A 15,016-nucleotide genomic window follows, 5' to 3' on the forward strand; every position below is an offset into this window, starting at 1 on the left:
TGGGTGGGACTGCTCCTGTTGGGGTGGAAGGGACAGACACATTTTGATATGTGGCACAGCGAGACAGGGATAGGAGAATTCGAACAAGTATTGAAGCCAGTCTCCCAGCTGAGCCTGAATTTATCTCCTTGGTGGCCCAAACATATTTTGAGAAATACCTTGCTTACCAGATACAATTGGACTTTTAAAATATATAGATAATGACATCATCATAACATCAGATCCAAAGGTGCAAAAATTAGAAATTCAAGCCAAGCAAATCATTATTTACTGGGTGATTGTGAAACAATAATTCCATGATCCAAGGACTTTATTCAGTGACAGACCTGGAAACATACAAATTACAGAGCCAGCCACACTGAGCGGCATAAGGGCAGCTGTCGCGGCCACGGCCAGAAATATCACACCAAGACGAAGCGTCCCTGCGATGCACATCCCATGCGGCCCCCTCCAGTGGACAGTGCTCCTCATCGGCAGGTGGCTGGGAAACATGCTCCATAGCTTGAAAATTAAGGCACTTTCTGAGGTGCTGGGACCTGCATGTCATAGCCCAGCCTGTCCATGGGCCTGCTTACAAATCCACCTAGAAGGCAGAGTGCAGTTGGCATCATTCCACATATTCAGCTCCATTGTGCGGATCTCAACACAGTCTTCTCTGCCTCCTGTCCCCTGATCCCAGTTGTCTGGCTGATTCTCCTCCCAGAACCTATGGATCAGAGTGTTAATGTCTCAGTGGAGAACCACAGCCAATTCCTGAGCTCAGTTCTGCTCTGTGGACTCTGTTGTTGGCAGGGGAACAAGACACCCAGCAGTGACGCGGTGAAGCGATGCACCCCCCGGCCACCCCTCACAGTTCTCCACAGCTCTTGTGGCCATGGTAACGAAGGGCTTCTGATGGCCGGGGATAGCAACTGCCCTGTGCCTGACAGGCCAGCAAAGAGCCAAAGTCAGTGTGTGGCTCCAAATGCTGAGCAGCAGCAACTCGGATCTCAGTGCCCAGAACCAGAGCAGGTGGCACAGCACGTCCCAGGCACCCCCCGAGATGGGAACGCAGGAACGGGAAGAGAGGGCAGCGGGGGTCAGTCAGTAACTTCTCCCTGGCCCTGCTTACGGGCCTCGCCCACAGCCCACTGAGGTCACTGCACCGACTGCAGCTGGCTCCGGCCATGGCCCCGGCCCCACAGCCTCCCCTTGCCCAGCCCGACAGAGGGGAGAGCGCAGGGCAATCCCAAGGAGAGCGGGAACCTGCCGCTCACTCCAGACTCCCCTGGCTGTACTGAGTTGACTTGGGGCCAGATCCTCAGCTGGTGTAAATCCCTGTGGTCCATTCAAGTCAATGCCGAGTTACCCCAGGGGAGGCTCTGGCCCTGGGTCTCAGTGGGCACTGAACACACATTCCGTGTTTAGGCTCCTGCTCTAAGCAAAGGGACATTAGCAGAAATTCCTGAGAGGATTCACTGCTGTCGTGGCAGCACCCGGGGGCCTCCCTCAGGATCGGGCCCACTGTGCTGGGTGCTGCATAGACTCAAGGGGCCGTACAGACGCTGCCCGAAAGAGCTTGTGACCAAACGTGTAATAAATACTCACTTCTCTCAAGCTTTACTCACCCCCTGCTTGCGTCTGCTCTGTATTCTGTGCCATCCACCCAGCGCCAGCTGCCTTCTGTCTCCCAGTCGGTGAGTCCAATCCAGTGAGCTTTTCCCTTGGTCTCGCTGGAGAGAAACTCCTGCACAACACAGTTTGCAGCATGTCCAGGTCACCCAAGAGAGGCTGCAGGATGCAGCAGCAGCTGCCTGGGCTGAACAGATTTTGGGGGAGAGGAAAGGGCGTCTGGTGGTGTGAGCAGGGCACTGGGCTGAGGGAGACGCGGGGTCCTGCACCCAACGCTGACAGTGACTAGCTGAGAGACCCCAACGGAGCCCTGGAGCAGCTCTGTGTGTGTGTCTGCATCTTTATCTGCCTGGGGCTAGCAGCAGCGACCTGTCTCAGAACACTCCCCCCACGGCCCCCTCAGAGCTGGGCTGCAGCAGGTACCAACGGGTACCTCAGAGTTCACACCAGCGCCCTGCCCTTGCAGGAGGCAAAGCTCCGAGCAGAGAACTGGGTGCAAAGTCTGGCCCTGCCAAAGGGTGGGATTTTCCTCCTCCAAAAGTGACACAGAGGCCTGGCGTGAGGGCTACAGTGAGCACGTGGGGAGAGAGGATTCTCTGAGAGGTGCATGGCCCCTTGCACACAGGCCATCCAGATACAGGCTTCTAGATTGTCCAACAGGAGCTCAGTCCTGGAGAGAGGGATCAAAGGGGTCCTCACTGGGAAAGGTCATTGGGATTGCAGGAAAAGCTACATTGGAAGTAGGGAAAATCAGAAATGAGCCTGACCCCAAATCCCCCTCCCCCAGCACCCCAGACTCTGGGAAGTCCCTATCCTAGCACTGTTCCTCTGCTGCATCTCTGCTTTTAAACTGGTGAGTGAATCCCCCTAGTCAGATACCAAGACTTGGCATCCTCTCCGATAGTTTGCAACCTCAGCTGCCACCTTCTACCTCCTTCTGGTATGAAACAAGGCACTGACACATTATCCAAGACCCTAGGAGGTTCCTGCGCTCTCCTGTTCCACCTGGGAGGAGACAGAGGTCAGGTGCGAGTGCTGAGACACACAGAATCGTTCGGATGCATCCCACGACTTCTTTCCTTTGGAAAAGTAATAGAGGTTCCCACTGTAAAACCTCCAGCCCCTGGAGAGCTTTGTCATCACGTCACCTAGGAGCAGAGACTGAGGTGAGAAGCCCGGGCTAAAGTCACAGGGACACACGCAGGGAGCTGAGAGTTTCTAGTGCTGCATTTCCCCTGCCCTTCAGCTGCCCCCAGCCCAGGGAACTTTTGATTCTCCAGCATCATTTTCTGGGCACATGATGGATCCAGAGAGCGCTGCAGAAAGCAGGCACCTTGGGGTCACTCCCCCAGCAGTGAAATGCAGCTGCATCTGGGCTGAAGCATGGGCGCTGGTCCCAGTGCAGAGCAGCACGGCTGTAATGGAAAGGGGAGACTCACAGTCCAGCTGCGCTGGCAGGGGGAGTTCGGGAAGGGATGTAGCTGCCCAAGGTGGAACATCCCCTGGTTCTGCACCAACAATTTTCATTGATCATAAGTGGTGAAGGTCTCGGGCCTTTTGCAATTTGGCAATTTGGCATCTTCCCCAACACCCTGCCGGGGGCGCTGGCTCAGGGATGGTTCTGAAAGTAATGCCCCCTGCGCTGAAATGCCAGGGTCACTTTTTGCCTGTGAGCTGACAGGTTTGGAGCGTCTAAGAAGAGCTGACAGCTGGGTGCTCCCATTAGGCTAATGACGCCTAGGGTGTAATTTAACTCCACACTGATCACCACGGTGTGGGCACAGGTGCAGCCACTAGTGATTTTCAATGGAAGAAAACTCGGAGCTGGAGAAAGTTGCTATGCTGTCAGCCTGGGAGCCTGAAATCCTCCGTTCATCCTCAGCACCAGCAGAAACGGCACCAGCCAGCACTGCAGCTAGTACTTACTGCAGCAACCTTGCACTGCTGCTCGCGCTGCACTGACGTTGTCCAGCCGGATCTGGATTTCTCCATATGCTGCACTGACGTTACCCAGCTGGGCTTTCAGCAGCCAGACTCCTGCCTGCGTTTCATCCAATAGCTGCAGACCTAGAAGAAATTCACAGCGATGTCAGTGGAGATGCAGAACACTTGACTATCAGCACATGCAATAGAGCAGCACCTGCAGGCCCCTGTGTGCCAGGCGCTGTACGGACAGGAGGGGACAGTCCCTGCTCTCAACAGCTCACAGTCAAAATAGACGCTAGATGGGAGAAATAAATGATGATTTTCCTGCAGGGGAATGAGGTGCAGGAGAGGTGCCCAAGATCACACAAGAAGTTTGCAGCAGAGCTGGGAATTGACCCCAGTGCTCCTGAATTCTAGCCCTGTCCCCCCAATCTCCCCAGCCACCTCTTCCCAATCGCTCCCCTCCTTGTGAGCTGTGAGTGGGTCTCCTGCAGCATGGGGCAGACCTGGGGGTGGAAAAAACATCCGTGGGCCCGAGCCCTGGCCCTGGGCTCCAGGCTGGGATTTTGAACAGCCCAGCGTTCAGGCGAGTTCTGTGCCAGGGTTCAGTTCAGGCCCATTTTCTGACTGGACTCTGAATAACCTGATCCATGGACGGGTTTGTATGTGCAGCCCTGTGCCAGACAGACAGACAGACACTTGTGAGATGAGGCCACAAGGGGGCGCTCTGCCTCCAGGAATGGGACTGTGGCAGGTACCCAAATTATTGGAGCTGCACAGGGAGGGCTCAGGGACTGGGGGGCAAATTGAGACCCACGAGTGCAGCTCCACTGACGTCCTGCCTACACCAGGGTCTGAATTCGGCCCTGTATGTCTCATGAGCTGCATCCGTCTTTCCCGCCAATGCAACCCTGACAATACAGGGGCCAAGGTGAAAACTATGGAGCGAAGGGAGCAACAGTGAAAGGACGGAAGATGTTGACCACTAGGCATCCTGCGTAGGAGCATGGGGGGATGCAGCCAGCCTGCCACTGCCAGGAAGGGAGCTAGGAGGGAGCCTGGAGCAGCCACCTGTCCCTGGGAACAGAGCCTCCATTGGCAGAGGAAGGTGCAGAGCAGCAGCTCGTTAGATGGGGACAGGACCACCTGGCAGGGAAGTCTACGGAGGGGAGCAGGAGGATGCCAGGCACCCACCATCCCTGTAGGCAGGAGAGTGCTGAGCTTCCAGGCCAAGGGAGGGGAACTGACCCTGATGCCTCATCCTGCGACTTACTGTCCGATCCCTTTGCTGACACGTCCGAGGCGTTGTCAGGCTGCAGAGAGACTTGGAGCTTCTGCACCGCTTCTTCAACCGCTTGCAGCTTGCTCTGTGCCCGGAGATCTAGAAATCACATGTCTGCAGGTCAGTGACCGAAATGAACTGCGGCTGGACACCAGCCACGCGCAGAGAAGGAACATGCTCCGAGCGCGAGGCTGTTCTCTATGACTTCTTTTACTTTAATCTTGTACAGCTTCTCTCCCGAGGAGGGACACCGGCACAGCCAAGGACCCATTCAGTGCTCTCTCCTGGTGTATGTCGCAGAGCAGTGACCTGGAGTGACCGGCTTCAGCCTCATGAGACGCGGCTCCCTCCTGCTCCTAGCCCGGGACCGGCTGCCAGGGAGAGCAGCCGAATGTGCTGGGGCGAGGGGAGAGGCGCAGCAAAAGAAGGACAGAGCCCCCCACAGGTAATTCTGGCAGGGCGGGGAGTGCATGGTGGCCCTGGGCTGGGCATGGGGGTCACTGGGCAGAGGAGATACGTGGGGTGGTCACGTGTCCTCCCCTTTAGATTGTGTCCCCGCAGCACGGGGAAGCACCAGTCGTCTTTTCCACTCACTGCCCCTAAGGAACGGGGCTTCTCCCCTCTCTCCTCCAAGAGCTCTCCACTCCAGCTCCCTGTTTTCAGCTGTTTGCTGGCTCCAGGGCAGGGACTCTTTGGCAGAGCAGGGAATTGAACCTAGCAGTCTGAGCCCCAGACAAATGCCCAAACCACTGGGCCATCCGGTCTCTCCATAGGGCATTTCAGTTGTGCTATGAGGATGCCTGGGGCTGAGGCTCGTGCTGGTGATATGTGGTCAGGAAAGGACCCAGCGTGACGCTCAGGGCACAGGTTGAGCATGTGGGGCAGCCACATGTGATCTGAAGTCCCTGAGCTGATGCTCAGGCAGGATGAAGCTCACCCAGACTATCCCTGACAGGTAGTTGTCTAACCTGTCCATAAAAACCTCCCATGATGGAGATTCCACATCCTCCGCAGGTGACCTGTGCCAGTGCTGGACCATCGTTAGACTTAGAAAGTTTGTGCTAGTATCAAACCAGCAGGGCAAGATCTTACAGCTCCATTCGAACTCCCTGGAGTAGGAGATTTATTTGGAGGGACAGACTGGAAACGCGGTCGATATTCTGCTGAAATGTGGAGGTGTCCCCACCCCCACCCACCCAGTCAACCCAGCTGGCCTGTATGTAAGTTGGCAAACGTTGGGCTTGGATCTGCAGTTGAACTTACACAGAAGCGTCACAGCAAGGAGGGACGTGGCCAGGGCCAGACTCAGGAGGAGAAGGACAGCAGTGACGATGCCCCGCCCCCTGTGCCGCCAAGGGACCGATGTCTCTGGAGGGTTTCCTTGAAGGAGAAGAAGAAACGTATCCATGGAAAGTTACAGCTCAAATGCCACTGACCGAGGAAACTCCACCCCCCAAATCCAATAACTGCTCAGCCTCCTAGTCCCTGACTGTGGTTAACAGCAACAGCGGAATGAGGCCAAATAAGGTCAGAACCGACCGGAACTCGAATGTGAAAAGCGACCCTCCCTAAATCAGGAGTGACTCTAGTGCCAGGCAGGTGTCCTGTGAGAGAGATCTGGGAGCAGGATTTCCCCCCTGCCTAAGCATTTCTTGAGAGGGACGTTTAGGGATTGTGAAGTCCAGGCCCAAAGGAGTATTTTTAAATGAGAAAAGGAACCTGAAACAACTTATGAAATATGAATACAACGAGGAAGTGAAATGAGGGGAAAATGATTCTTTGCAGGAGAAAAGTGGGGCTGACAGCAGCAATGTGCTCAGAAAGGCCTTTCTACAGCATCCCTGTCTGATAACCCATCCCCAGGATGCTGGGCTCATCCCTGCAAGGCAGCCAAGGGGCGAATCACAGGGCAAAGCCTGAAGATTGTGTCTCCCCTGCACATTAAGGAGAGAAGACTAGAGCTGCATTCGAGCCACGCTGTATGTGTGGATAGAAGTAAGTGTGCTCGGTGTGCTCTGGATTTGGTCTCCCCAAGGTGAACGGCAGCTGCTTGGAGACGCAAGACTGTCAGATTCTCCTCTCCCTGATAGTCTCAGCCTGCTGTACCTGCTGCCTGTCTGATCTGGGCCTCAGCCATTACTCGCGCTGCTCTCCCATGGTGTGTGGTTCTTGGAACTAGCAGACAACACTCAGATGTCCAGATAATCCCCTTACATTGCAGAAGTGGCTTCTCTCAGGATAACCAAAGGGTGAAGCTGCCTCTCACTAATGTACTGAGTTTACAGTTCTCAACCTTTCCTGAAACAGATTCTGGGAGAAGTTTCTCTGTCACCCAGTGCACACTACATTTTTCCTTATGTTTTTTCACAGAGTCATAGAATCTCAGGGTTGGAAGGGATCTCAGGAGGTATCTAGTCCAACACCCTGCTCAAAGCAGGACCAATCCCCAACTAAATCATCCCAGCCAAGGCTTTGTCAAGCCTGACCTTAAAAACCTCTGAGGAAGGAGATTCCGCCACCTCCCTAGGTAACCCATTCCAGTACTTCACCACCCTCCTAGTGAAATAGTGTTTCCTAATATCCAACCTAAACCTCCCCCATTGCAACTTGAGACCATTGCTCCTTGTTCTGTCATCTGCCACCACTGAGAACAGTCTAGATCCATCTGTGACGGAGAGGAACTGCAAAATATGGCTGCTCCAAAAGCAGAACTATGCAGCCTCAAAAAAAGGAGAAAAAAAAAAAAGCCCAGCCATGGTGCAGGCCCTTGGAAAGCTGCAGCTGTATCATTCTGGGCAGCGCTTTACTGTGTATACTGACCACTCTCCTCCAGCGTGGTGGCATCAAAAACAAGGGGCTGATGCCAAGCTGCTGGGAACAGAAACACCTGTTCAGAGGGTGGCCAAGGTCAAGCTGCGGGCTCTTAACCAAGAGAGCCCAAATTGCAGCCCTCCAAACTGGAGCACTGGGAAAAGACCCAATCCCAGTTTGAACCCCAGGGGTATTGGGGTGGCAAAAAGGGCGCAGGCTGCATAAACCTTCCCACACGCAGCCTACAAGCGCCATCAAGCACACTCAACCTAAGGGAGGGCATGAAACTGGACTGTCCTAGTGTAACTCCCACCAAGGAATGGGAGAGATGCTGGGTCACCCATGGGAACGTTGCTGGGTTCAAACTTCCCCAGGTCACTGGTTGAAGTGACCTCGCTGAGTTCGGTCTCGAAGGGGGGAGAGATGTGACAAACTGGGAATGTTCTTAATGTTTCCTCTGAATATTGTGTGGGTGCCTCAGTTTCTAACTGGACACTGTCACCTAGCAACTAAACCTACTACTGGCTGGCTTATAGTCACATCTAACTGAAAAGTTGGGGGGTGTGCAGGACCCTTTGGCTTCCCCAGAACCCTGTGTCATAAACAGATAGCTAAAGGTTAACGTCTCTCACCTGGAAAGAAGTATCTGAAACACTTGACCAAAGGACCAATCAGGAAACAGGATTTTTTCAACTCTGGGTGGAGGGTTTTTTGTGTGTGAGTCCTTTGTTCTGGGTCTTCTGCCTGACTCTTTCTCGGCTATGAGGGGGTTTCTATTTCCTGCTTTCTAATCTTCTGTTTCCAAGTTGTGAGTACAGAGATCATAATACAATAGGGGTTATTGTTTTTTTCTTTTGTATTTACATGGTATAGTTGCTGGAATGCTTTGAATTGTATTCTTTTTGAATAAGGCTGTTTATTCATATTTCTTTTAAGCAATTGACCCTGTATTTGTCACTTTGATACAGAGAGACCATTTTTATGTATTTTTCTTTCTTTTTACATAAAGCATTCTTTTTAAGACCTGTTGGAGTTTTTCTTTGGTGGGGAACTCCAGGGAATTGAGTCTGTGCTCACCAGGGAATTGGTGGGAGGAAGAAGTCAGGGGGAAATCTGTGTGTGTTAGATTTACTAGCCTGACTTTGCATTCCCTCTGGGTGAGGGGGGAAGAGAGATTAGCTCTCGGTACTTCTGTTTTCCAAGGCTGGAAACGGGGAGGGTGGAATCCCTCTGTTTAGATTCACGGAGCTTGTTTCTGTGCATCTCTCCAGGAACACCTGGAGGGGGGAAGGGAAAAGGTTTATTTCCCTTTGTTGTGAGACTCAAGGGATTTGGGTCTTGGGGTCCCCAGGGAAGGTTTGGGGGGACCAGAGTGCCCCAAAACACTCTAATTTTTTGGGTGGTGGCAGCTTTACCAGGTCCAAGCTGGTAACTAAGCTTGGAGGTTTTCATGCTAACACCCATATTTTGGACGCTAAGGTCCAAATCTGGGACTAGGTTATGATACCCTGTTGTCACGGAGTGTGGGGGAGTCAGGGCCCAGCACCCCCGGCTTCCTACGGTTCACCATGACTGTCAGCCAGCCAGTAACACAGAAGGTTTATTTAGACGACAGGAGCACAGTCCAAGACAGGTCTTGCCGGTGCAGACAGGCCCCTCTCCATTTCCCAGCCAGCTCCAAACTGAAACCCCCCAGCCTCTCACTCAGCCTCCCCCCAGCTCCTCCCCCAGCCTTTGTGTCCTTTGTCCAGTGTCCCGGGCAGAGGTGTCACCTGGCCTTCAACCCCCCTCCTGTGGTCCCAGGTTACATGCTCAGGTATCCTCCTTTCCCCAAGGCAGCCGTCCCAGCACAACTCCCCTGCAACCTTCCCAGGTCAATACTCCCCACTCAGCATTCACAGAACACAGCAAGAACATTCCCACTTTGTCACACCTGCCTGGGCAGACTCGCTGTGGGAAGCACACAAAGGGGCATATGCTAAATGCTCCCAGAACAGACCCAGGAAGTGAAGCTGTGTGAGCTTCTTGCCCTGCAGACAGTCTGCTCCATGGGAGAGGAGGCTCCCCAAAGTCCTGACTGGCTTTGTGGGGAGCAGTTCCAGAGCATCGCCTGGGGACTCCATAACACCATCCTCTTTGGAACCCCCCTTCAGGTAGTTGACAGCAGCTATCAAATTCCCCCTCATTCTTCTCTTCTGCAGATTAAACAATCCCAGTTCCCTCAGCCTCTCCTCGTAAGTCATGTGCTCCAGCCCCCTAATCATTTTTGTTGCCCTCCGCTGGACTCTTTCCAATTTTTCCACATCCTTCTTGTGTTGTGGGGCCCAAAACTGGACACAATACTCCAGATGAGGCCTCACCAATGTCGAATAGAGGGGAATGATCACATCCCTTGATCTGCTGGCAATGCCCCTACTTATAGAGCCCAAAATGCTATTAGCCTTCTTGGCAACAAGGGCACACTGCTGACTCATATCCAGCTTTTCCTTTGTCACTGCAGAGAGCCTAGCAGAGCTCGGTGCTTAGCTGCAGCTCCCTACCAAACCTCACATTCTCACTCGCATGGTACATCCCTAGTTGCCCATTCCCAGCTTCTGGCAAAGAGGTTAGGGACACCATCCCTTCCAGTCCTGGCTAATAGCCATTGATGGACCTGTCCTCCATGAACTTATCTAGTTCTATTCTGAACTCTGTTATGGTCTTGGCCTTCACAATATCCTCTGACAAGGAGTTCCACAGGTTGACTGTGCAGTTTGTGAAGAAATACTTCCTTTTATTTCTTTTGTTTGTTTTAAACCTTCGTTTGGTGACCCCTAGTTCTTGTGTTATAAGAAGGAGTAAATGACACTTCCTCATCTACTTTCTCCACCACAGTCATGATTTTATAGATCTCAGTCATATTCCCCCTTAGTCGTCTCTTTTCCAAGCTGAAAAGTCCCAGTCTTATTAATCTCTGCTCACATGGCAGCCATTCCATACCCCTAATCCCTTTTCTGAACCTTTCCCAATTCCAATATATCCGTTTTGAGATGGGGCAACCACATCTGCACGCAGTATTCAAGATATGGGTGTACCATGGATTTATATAGAGGCAATAGGATATTTTCTGACCCTTTCTTAATGATTCCAAATATTCTGTTCGCTTTTTGGAAGCCTCTGCACATTGAGTGGATGTTTTCAGAGAACTATCCACAGTGACTCCAAGATCCCTCTCTTGAGTGAAAACAGCTAATTCAGACCCCATCGTGTTATAAGTATAGTTGGGATTATGTTTTCCAAGGTGCGTTACTTTGCATTAATCAACATTGAATTTCATTTACCATTTTATTGCCCAGTCACCCAGCCAAAGTCCTGAGAGGGGCCCCTTGTGCTGGAAGCTTTAGGAAAACAGCCTGGTCCTTATGTAGGCACTTCCAGCTCCATTTCCTCCTTGTCCTTGGGGGAACAGGCTCCCTTTCCCCCTGTCCCCGAGCCCTGGGGAATACCCTTCTCTGCTAACACAGCTACATCTCCCTACCCCTGCTAACGGTTAGGCGCCTGTGCTTGGGCAGGGAAGGGTCAGAGGGTAAGGAAAGGAGGTGTCCCTGTGAAATGGGAGGATGAGAGGGAGCTTGTCCCCAGAGCTGGGAGCTCTGAGGATTCGACCCTGGCGATCTCCTCCTGCGGGAGGCTGATGGTGGCAGTGAGCTGGGGAGGGCGAGCCTGGATGGCTTTTATGGCCAGCCCATGGCACTGCTCTTCCCGGCAGGAGGCTGGGATGCTGTGCAGGGACTCCCATCTCTCCCCCTGTGCCCTTCTCCCATTGGGGACTGGCAGGGGAGAGAGCTCTGGGGACATGGTCAGTGGATCAAGTGATCGCTGCCCAGGACGCTCATGCAGAGACTGCAAAGCCAAGGAGAGGCCAGCGGGAACCCAGGGTCCAGTGCAGACTCTTGTGTTTACCTTTGGGCGTCATCAGCATGTTCTCATAGATATTCTCCCTTGCCATTGTCCTGCCTTCGTGGTGAGCCGAGCCCCTGACCACTGGCCTGTGGGTCCTTTCTGCAGCCTGGTGGGTTAGAGCCTCCCTCTGACAGCAGCCCTGGCCCAGAAATAGAAATGGGAAGTGATGCCTGGTGGTTGGATGAGGGAAGGAGGTGGAGAGGAGGGGAGAGAAAGTTGAATGGGGGAAGGAGGGGAAGGGCATGGAGGGGAGAGTTGGGCGGATAGGGGTAGTAGGGGAGAGGGAAGAGGTAGACAGCACTCTGTCGGCAGTGCCTGACTATAGGTGCTGGATCTAGGGGGGCTGTCGTATCCCCTGGCTGGAAGTGGTTTCCATCACATGCAGGGGTTACAGGTCAGTTCAGTGGCTCTCAGCACCCCACTATTCACATTGTTCCAGCCCCCTGGGCCCAGCCTTTTATGGCCCCCTCTTGCGGGTGGGGTTCTGGCGAGAGCGTAAAGGCATCATCCCCGTGCGCGGTGTGTGCGATTGGCTGTTGGAGGTCGTACAGCAGAGGGGCTGGGCCTGGGGAAGCCTGGGCCCTCTCCCCTCCTGGGATACCCCCAGCTCCGCCCCAGCCATGGCAGTCCTGCTCTGTGTCCTGGGCCCACTTGTGTTGTGGGGCCTCCAGCGTCATCCCGCTGAAGCACGGTGTGGGGCAGGCTGGGGGCAGTGTGGGGCCAGGCCTGTGTTCTGCTCTTTGCCTCCGGACCACGTCCTCTCCCTCCCGACCGTGGCGCCCTGGGCTGTCACCCACATCGCCCACCCCGAAGGCCGACCCTATCCTGGGGCATCCACGACTGTCCAAATCTGCATCTTTTTCCTGTGTGTGACCATCCACGGGTGGGAGTTCTGCTGTCCAAAGAGACAGACCCTGCTCACTGCTCCGGCGGTTACATGGGATGAGAGGGGGCACGTGTGGAATCAAAGGTTAGCGTGTTACACAAGCACTCCTGGTGAGTACGAGCAGCACTGGTACAAGCAGCCAAGTGGGCACATGTCCGGCGATACACAAACGTTGGTGGCTGAACGCCGACATCACTTTGTAGTGTAGACACGGCCTCGGTCGCTATCTCGGGGGCTGTACAGGACGTTTCCAGGAAGGACAAGCAGCCTTGCTGGCTTTTTCCTCTCCACTGATGACTCCCAGTTTGTCGAGTTTTGCTGGGAAACTTCCCCAGCCAGGCTGAGTTCGCCCTCCAGCTCCCTAGGGGAGACCAGTCCAGTGGTGAGCTGGAGCCGCTTCGCAGGAACCGGTTGTTACATTTAGAAGTCCTTTTAGAACCGGTTGTTCCAGGACAACCGGTTCCATAAGGGCTTTATTTAACAAAGGCTCCGGCACTCCGCCCCGGCCCCAGCTCATTTCCCCCTCCTCTCCTGAATGCTCTGCCCCCTTCTCCTCCCCCTCCCCTGCTTCCCGCAAATCAGATGTTCGCGGGAAGCCTGAAACAAGCAGGAGGCAGGTTAGCTGGGGCGCGGGGTGCGGGAGGTGTGGCCGGCTCAGCGGCTCCCTCCAGCCTAGCACCCCGGTCGAGCACCCCCGGCCCCAGCCCGGTCCCGGCCCCAGCCGAGTGCCCCTGGCTCCGGCCCCATGGCTCCCTCCGGCCTGGCTTCTGGTCCCGGCCGAGGAGCCCCAGCCTGGTCTGGCCGAGCGCCCCTAGCCCCGTCCTGTCCCGGCCCCAGCTGAGCGCCTCCAGCTTTGGCCCCACGGCTCCAGACTGGGCCCGGCGGCTCCAGCCCAGCCCTGCCCTGTGGTGCAGGTGCTGGTCCCGGCCCCGCAGCTCCAGCCCGGCCCAGCCCCCGCGGTGCTCGTGCTGGTCCGGGCCCCGCGGCTCCAGCCCGGAAGAGCCCTGCCCTGCGGCACCAGCCCCGCAGGCGCCGGTGCTGCTGCTGGTCCCTGCCAAGCTGCTCCAGGCAGTGCGGTAAGGGGGTAAGGAGCAGAGAGGGGGTGTTGGAAGAGAGTAGGGGAGTTTGGAGGTTTTTGGGGGGTGGATAGGGGTGGGCTGGTCAGAGGGCAGGGAACGAGGGATTCAATAGGGTCAAGGGGCTGTGGGAGCAGTCAGGAAGGAGGGGGTGTTGGATGGGGTGACGGGGGGCAGTTAGGGGCAGGGATTCCAGGGGCGGTCAGGGGACAGGAAGAAGGGATGGTTGGATGGGACAGGGGTACTGGGGTGCAATCAAGAATGACAGGAGGGGTTGGATGGGGCAGCAGGGGACAGGGAATGGGGGTGGATGGGGCAGGGGTCCAGGGGGGGCATCAAGGAACGTAGGGGGTTAGATGAGGCAGGAGTCCTGGAGGGGAGGCGGCCACAACCCCCTCGTCGGGTGAGGAGGAGGGAACCTGTTGTTAATATTTTGGCATCTCACCGCTGGACCAGTCCCCACATGCTCAGCTCTGCTCTGACTGCTAGTCCACGGCTGCTGCCTGCTGGGGGTGTGTCTGGTGCTGGGCTAGGAGACAACAGTTTGGAGTTCAGTGCAGTTGTGTAACCTGCACCTTGAGCTCTGCACCCCTTGGTGGGGAGGGGAAATCCTGGCACCGACGCAGCCTGACTCCTGCCTGAGGAGGATCCCGACCAGCAGAGACCAGCCCCTCTGCAGTGACCGAAGGGTCCAGAGTCAGCTCTGAACCTGCGGATCATTCATGGAGTTTGTGAGGACACCACCTTTTAGTTAGTCAGTCGGGGAACTTGTTTTGGGGACCCCCTACTCCCTGAACTGTGTCCTCAAGCCAGGGAGTGCGGGTTTGGGGATTTTATAACCTGCTGCTTATTAAACCTGTGGAGGGACTTACCACCTCCTCCCACTTGTGAGTCCTCTGGGCTGTACTGAACCCAGTCAACCATGCGGCTAAACCACTGCAGAGAAGATCTCGTGGTCATAGGTCATCAAGGGCCCCAACAAAGTACGGGTACCAATGGGACACTGATTTTATATTTGCTACATCAGGTCCTGTGACTGGGGAAAGTCACAGGTATTAGCAGTATTTTACTATGTTATGGTATGTTTGTCTCCTGTTTAATATAATTCCTGTGTTGAATACATTGTATGTGTTTCTGTTATTTCTTGGGAGTCTCCAACGATCTGGCAAGTAAATGGGAGTTCCCCTGTGGTAAGAATTTTCCGCCCAGGCTGCCCTGGTGACCCTGCCAGGAAGGAGCGAGGGGGGCTGAGGCACCTCCAAATAAATTCCTAGGGGAAAATAAAGAAGATTCGCCCAGCTGAGTGGGTGGTGGGATCCAGAAGAACCCAGACCTGTCCATCAACACCTGTAAGCCAACTGGCAATAAGAAGGTAACCGAGTGGAGCAGGGGTGCTACATGGGAATTGCTGCTAGCCGGATGGAGCTTTGGACTGGTGTTTGCTGCGGAGATTCTGAGGTGCTGGGTGGGGACGGAGAGGCC

The 15,016-nt window shown here is 54.7% G+C and overlaps 1 protein-coding gene across 5 annotated transcripts in view; it reads right to left on the reverse strand.

The window, feature by feature from the left end:
• Window positions 1–251: 251 nt before the first annotated feature.
• Window positions 252–15,016, reverse strand: part of LOC127046423 (C-type lectin domain family 4 member F-like) — a 167,724-nt gene continuing 152,959 nt past the window's right edge. For 2 of the 5 annotated variants that reach the window (XM_050943445.1, XM_050943443.1), the window contains one exon: window positions 252–583. In XM_050943445.1, coding sequence (XP_050799402.1) covers window positions 544–583 — 40 coding nt within the window. In that variant the 3' untranslated portion in view covers window positions 252–543. Of the gene's footprint in view, window positions 707–1,607; window positions 1,727–15,016 lie in introns of all 5 variants that reach the window. The other 3 variants (XM_050943444.1, XM_050943440.1, XM_050943442.1) reach the window with 3 other exon arrangements.

This window comes from Gopherus flavomarginatus, chromosome 3, assembly GCF_025201925.1.
Source record: "Gopherus flavomarginatus isolate rGopFla2 chromosome 3, rGopFla2.mat.asm, whole genome shotgun sequence".
Taxonomy (NCBI): domain Eukaryota; kingdom Metazoa; phylum Chordata; order Testudines; family Testudinidae; genus Gopherus; species Gopherus flavomarginatus.